This window comes from Nuphar pumila, chromosome 13, assembly GCF_984573655.1.
Source record: "Nuphar pumila chromosome 13, dmNupPumi1.hap1.1, whole genome shotgun sequence".
NCBI lineage: Eukaryota > Viridiplantae > Streptophyta > Magnoliopsida > Nymphaeales > Nymphaeaceae > Nuphar > Nuphar pumila.
The window spans coordinates 96,947,901-96,953,900 of NC_143261.1; the positions used below are offsets into that span (position 1 = coordinate 96,947,901).

Consider the following 6,000-nt stretch of genomic DNA (forward strand, 5'->3'; position numbering starts at 1 on the left):
TAAGTTTCAATGAGGTCTTTACAAGCCGAGCGCAAGCCTAACCAGGGGGGCTAGGTTAATAAAAAAAAACACCCATCCCCATTGGCAAGACTGGGCCGGTTGGTAAAGGTGGAAAGAGATAAGGTGTTGAGAAATTCTACAAAATTTAATAAAGATATATTAAATCTAGGGGTGTCAACGGGTCGGGTTTACTCGGACCAAACCCTATAGGGTTCAGGTATGGTGACAAATAAGAAGATCTGATTAAGACCTGGATCCAGACCCGAAGGTCCGATTCATAAATGGACCTGGGTATAGTTTTTAAAATTTTATACCAAACCCAGGCCTGATCTGAGTTTTGATTAATTAAGACCCGCAATTTTTCAATGTAAAAATGATAAAAAATATTATTTTACCAGGCATGGTTCGGGTCTTTCGTTCCTGGTACTTGTCTCTCTTCACATGCCGGATTTGCCCCCACCTAGAACCTGGAATCTGTTTCCGCTTGGGATGCTCTGCTTGCTTACCTTTGACCTGGTAGTGTTGAATGCGCTCATACATTCTCACTGACTTCCAACCAACCTCCTTCCCCTTCTGCCACAGCTGTTTGTTCTGGTATTGGCTTAAACCAGCATTGCTCTGATGAGTGCGATATTGCTCCGCAATGTCTACAATAGCGAATGCAGTTGATGATATATAGTAACATCATCCTCTCATGTTTCATGCTTCTACTCCCACTTAGCCCAATTAAAGGGTACATAACCTTCAACCTACCTTTTTGGACGACGTTTACCAGTCCAGCCCTAAGAACATTTGCCAAGTTGAGAAAGACCTGGTTTCGAACCTTTTCAGATTCAGATCCAGATCCAGATCGAACTAAATCTGAAATTGTTTTTTCTGTATCCAATCTGTTCATAAAATGAATGTTATTTTATGATGCCTATCCACCATAATTAAATACCTTTTGTTGGGCCTTACCCAAGGGGTTTGGTGCAGTGGAGTGGGCCTTCACCATTAGGCAGGTAGTCAGGGTTCCATCCCATGAGGATCAGTCCCTTACATTAATGAAGGTAAGGGATAAGCCCTTGCTCAGCTGAAGCTTGGCGAGTTCTTGGGGTCAAGGGGTATGCCACAGGCTTTCACCATTGGAACGAGTATAAGTATATATGGCAGGCTTAGCACTAATCCAAAGGGTCTCTGATCCAAAGGGTGGTTTCTCCATCGTTCATGAAAAAAAAAAAAAATCAAGTATCAACAACCAATACAAGCCTAATATGATGCTCTTGTATTTAAGTCTTCCTTGATTGCCAAAGAGTACCCCCAGCTTCAGCCTCTCAACAAATTAAGGACATGCATCCGTGGGATTCGAAAACATGACATCCCCTCTACTGTGAAGCTCTCAGGGCTTGTGCATCCATCTTTTTATCAAAACTATTTTTCAAAAAAAAATATTTCTATCAAACTCCCGTCCTTTCTACATGACATTTGATGTAGAGATTGAGAGGCACAACCTTCAATTCTACTCAAAAGGTTTTACATTTTACCAAATTTTGGTGTTCACTTTTAGTGCCCAATAAATAAGCTTGGGGTTCAAACCCAGGAGACTGTTTGGAGTTTAAGCTACACCACAAAGATACGGTACGACCATATACATGACTCAAGTTTGATATAGTGACAAGGGACTTTTTTTTATGTTTAATTAATAAAAAATTCTGTTTTTGATATTTTTAATATACAAATACATTTTTACTGAAGATATTATTAAAAAGGATTAAAATATTATTAAGAATAATAAAATATTTTTTATACGTGCCCAGAACGTATGTTATAGAGTCTCCCCACTCGTGTCACCCACGAAACTCAGAAGAAACTATGAAAACGATAGTTCCAGGTGTCAAGTCCCTAGTTTCCATCTATCGCAGCATTTTTTTTCCATGCCCAGAGTCCAGACACATTTTTGAATTCATTAATTAAGAAAGAGACGAGTACGTTGGGTATGAGAGTCATTGATGTTGAATGGGCCTGCACGGGGACCACTAAAACATATCTCTAATAAATGATTCCAAGCTTAGGGTTTTACCCGTGGTCTTTAGATCCAGTGTTCCGGGAAGAACACTCCCAAATCGGGGGAGCCCCCAATTTAAAATGAGGCACCATGTTAAATACATTCCAATTGATAGGAACAAGCGTGTACCATTGTATGATACTGTGCCATTGTACAAGCGTGTACCATTGTATGATAATGTGGCTGAAAACTAATATATATATATATATATGTATATATATATAGGTTTATCTATCATAAACCAATTAGCTTTAACATTAGATAATTCAATCTTATGAAAATGATAAACACTCTTAAAATAATGATATTTTTTAAAATACAATAGTAGTTTTTTGGGCATTATAGATTTTTCGAACTTGGAGGAATTGAAAAGTTAAACACCTCTTCCAAAAAAAAAACTTTATGAAGCTATCAAAGTTATCTTTTTGACCTCAAAAAGTATCATTTTTAGTGTGTTTTAGTCATTTTCAAATCTATTTAATGTTAAACGTAACTGATATATATATAGCGAGAGAGAGAGAGAGAGAGAGAGAGAGAGAGAGAGAGAGAGAGAGAGAGAGAGAGAGAGATGCAAACATGAAGCAAAAGATCATCGCAGGTTCTATAATAATATCATTTGGAAATAAATACACACAGATGAAAACTCACCGTCACATAAGGTAGACTTGAGTTGGCAGGAACTCATTTCTTTGTACCCAACCAACAAAATTAGTAGAATCCATCTGCTTAGGACCATGACCTATGAATGCTAAAGGTTTGAGTTCTAGTACTCATCATGCATCTTCCAGATGGTAGTGGGTGGCCATATATATATATATATATAATGACCCACTGCACAGATTTAAACGCTATCGGTGGATGAGGAAGGTGGTAACAGTGGCTGGGTGAGTGAGGTGCGTATGGAACCTGGCTTTGTGCCTTCTGCTCCCAAATCCAACCCTCTGTTGCCCTGTCCCTCATTCCTCTCAGTGATTATCACCAAGCTTTCTCTCACCCTTCTTCTTTCCACGTTTTTACCCCACAGAACAAGGTATAAGCCAGTTATTATAAGCACTGCTCCGATGATTCTGCATTATATGGAACCACAAGAAAAACTTCAGTAATTGTGGAGAGAGAGATGTGTTGTTTTCACTCTATGAGCTGTCCAAATCAACTATCGCTTGGTTGACTCTATCGGGCTTTGGTCATATTAGGGTTTACATAGACTAGTAAACTAGGATTGCATAAACAACTTCCCGACTGAGCAAGGTTAAGGAATGATCACCTTTTCGGGCAGTCAGTGGTTATATCCCTAGATCCTGAATAAGTAAGAATGACCCTAGTGGATTTGATAGGTCTGTTTAGTTAGGTCAGGTAGAATCCAAAACTCAGTCGGGCCTCACCCGTTTGGGTGTTTCCAACCAAGATATCTGCACCTGGTGTTACATTTTATGTAAAACTTTCGGGAAAAATTGAAAAAAAGACTAATATTAAAACAATTAAGTTCGAACTCGTTTGTGGTTTGTTGGGTTATGAGAGAAATGGAACATGAAGGTTAGTGCCGGGTCTAAACGTACACGGATCCAAACCTAGAGAGAGAGAGAGAGAGAGAGAGAGAGAGAGAGAGAGAGAGAGAGAGAGAGAGAGAGAGAGAGAGAGAGAGGTGTACCCTCCCAAGTAAAACTGTTCGCCCAAAGCAATGGAAGCCATGATTGCGACAACTAAGGTCTGCACTGGCTGATAGACTGCAACGAAGACGGGCCCACCCCTGTCTATGCACCAAATCTGAACAGCAAATGCTATCCCAGAAGCCACCAACCCCTTCAATACCATATCCAGCACACACATGTAAATTAAAAAAAAAATCCACCACATACTGGCAAAACAAAACTATTTTTAACATGTACTCTTACACTTTTTTGGCAACACACCAAGGAAGAACTGGCCAAATTACTTGTATTGGTGTACTTTTGCTTTAATTACTTAGGTCATGGCTTTCTTGCAGTAGGACACCCAACATGACATTTATTGTTTGGATGTTGTCTTGGAGGACTCCATCACCGTGCCAATGTCCCCAAAACTCCTTGGTTACAGAGTTTTTTGTGTTTGAGAGAGAGAGAGAGAGAGAGAGAGAGAGAGAGAGAGAGAGAGAGAGAGTCCCTCCTTTAATCACTGACGGCACATTGGCAAGCCTCTGGTTGATAAAACATTTGTGGTTGTCCCCGGTCATGTGGCAAACCATGGTCGGCCTTGGCCAGGAAGGCTTAGTCTTTATGGGCTCAGAGTTTCTTCTCAGAATATTGCTAGCATTCGCTTTTCTTTCCAATAATGGATTTTATTTAAAATTAGTGCGGCACCTTAAGCAGGAACTATGGTATCAAAATTGTGATAATATGGAGGTTGTATATATTCTCACCGCATATAAGATGGTGAATAATTCTCCCCCTGAACGTATAATCCAAGCTTGGGAGTCCCTCTCTATGAATGCTGCAATGATGAGAAACTGTATAACCCCAAAGAAACAAGTGTAGGAGGTGACAGAGAGCCTTGCAGGGTATTTCTTTAGGAGAGGTGCTTGCAGCACCAACCAACCAGACCAAGAAAGACAGTGTCCAATTAGAAAGATGCATCCAAGAGTCCAGTTTTTGCCTTTACTGCTTCCTAGCAGCAAGAGTAGCTCATTGCTTGTGTTGGTCAGATATGGTTTTATGATTGTTGGCCCCTTGTAGAGTGTTATGATTGATGCACCACCAACACATAGGAGAGTTCCCAAGACCTTGGCTATCCCATCTTTACGGTTCAAGTGAACCTGTTCCAACCTATTTACAAATATATCAAAAAAGTAATTCCAAGAAAAATTAAAAAAGAATAAGAAAAAGAGAAAAGGATAGAGGTTGATACCTTAATAACGCTGCCATGAGGAATGTTATAGCAGGCACAGAGTTTTGAATGGCGGATGCAAATGTTGGGGATGTATGCTCCAGTCCCAACAGGTAGAATCCTTGGTTAGCAGTTATCCTAGGCAAAAAAATGAAAGTTTTTTTCCTAATAAGATCATATTTGTATGATACAAGCATGAAATGGTAATAAGGTGTTATCACCATGATTCTATTATCTTTTTAAATAAAATTATTTTCTCTCTCAAAAAAGAAAATATTTCATCTTGTAAAAACAAAAACTATGTAAGTTTAGCCTGCAGGCCTACAGAAAATGATTTGGAACAAACTCTATCCATCCATTTAAGACTAAATATGACTTTAGCCTGCAAGCCCGCAGAAAATGATTTGGAACAAACTCTATCCATTTAAGACTATAGAAGATTTTTTTTTTTATTTCATTACCCGCAGAGAGCTAGGAGGAAGAACTGGATGAGGAATGATAGTGTGATCTTTGGCCTCTCATTCCTGCAGAAGAAATATTAGTGTATAGGAGATACAAGGAATTAACAAGATATGAAAGATAAATGAGTGAAGGGATATATAGACTTACTTCTCTAAAAAGTAGGCAAAGGGAACAAGTAGGATTAGAGCTATGATGTTCCTATACACTGGGAAGACAACTTTGCTTATCCCCATGTTAAGGGCTGCCCTAGAGACAACATGGAAACCAGCATAACCAAACTGCAAGGCCAGCATGGCCAAGTGCAGCTTGGCACGTTCTGGTATTAGACATGTTTTCCTCTCCATGGCTGAGTTATCCGCCATTGCCTCAGAGAGAGATAGGAATGTGAAGAATGGAGTTGCACAATGGAGCGAAGGATGTTAATATACATCACAAAGGGAGGCATGATTATATCCTGTTATCTCCAGTGTGTTGGTGGTTGGGGGACCCACAAGTGCTCATGAAAAATAAGTTGTGTCAAACTGTTATTTTTGCTTGTCTCCCACATTCTCACCTTTACTTCTCTTTCCTTCTCTCTGCCCCATTTTCTCCTCCCGCACTCTAGCGACACGACAACTCCCCTTAGCACTAACACC

The 6,000-nt window shown here is 39.7% G+C and overlaps 1 protein-coding gene across 1 annotated transcript; it reads right to left on the bottom strand.

The window, feature by feature from the left end:
* Positions 1–2,621: 2,621 nt before the first annotated feature.
* LOC149819335 (protein WALLS ARE THIN 1-like) lies at positions 2,622–5,754 on the bottom strand. The gene is made up of 6 exons (XM_089985146.1): positions 5,513–5,754; positions 5,365–5,427; positions 4,925–5,041; positions 4,440–4,842; positions 3,693–3,844; positions 2,622–3,111 (listed from the first exon to the last, which is right to left on the bottom strand). The coding sequence occupies exons 1-6, from the start codon at positions 5,725–5,727 to the stop codon at positions 2,886–2,888; spliced, it is 1,176 nt and encodes a 391-aa protein (XP_089841272.1). The 5' UTR covers positions 5,728–5,754; the 3' UTR covers positions 2,622–2,885.
* Between the last annotated feature and the right edge of the window lie 246 nt (positions 5,755–6,000).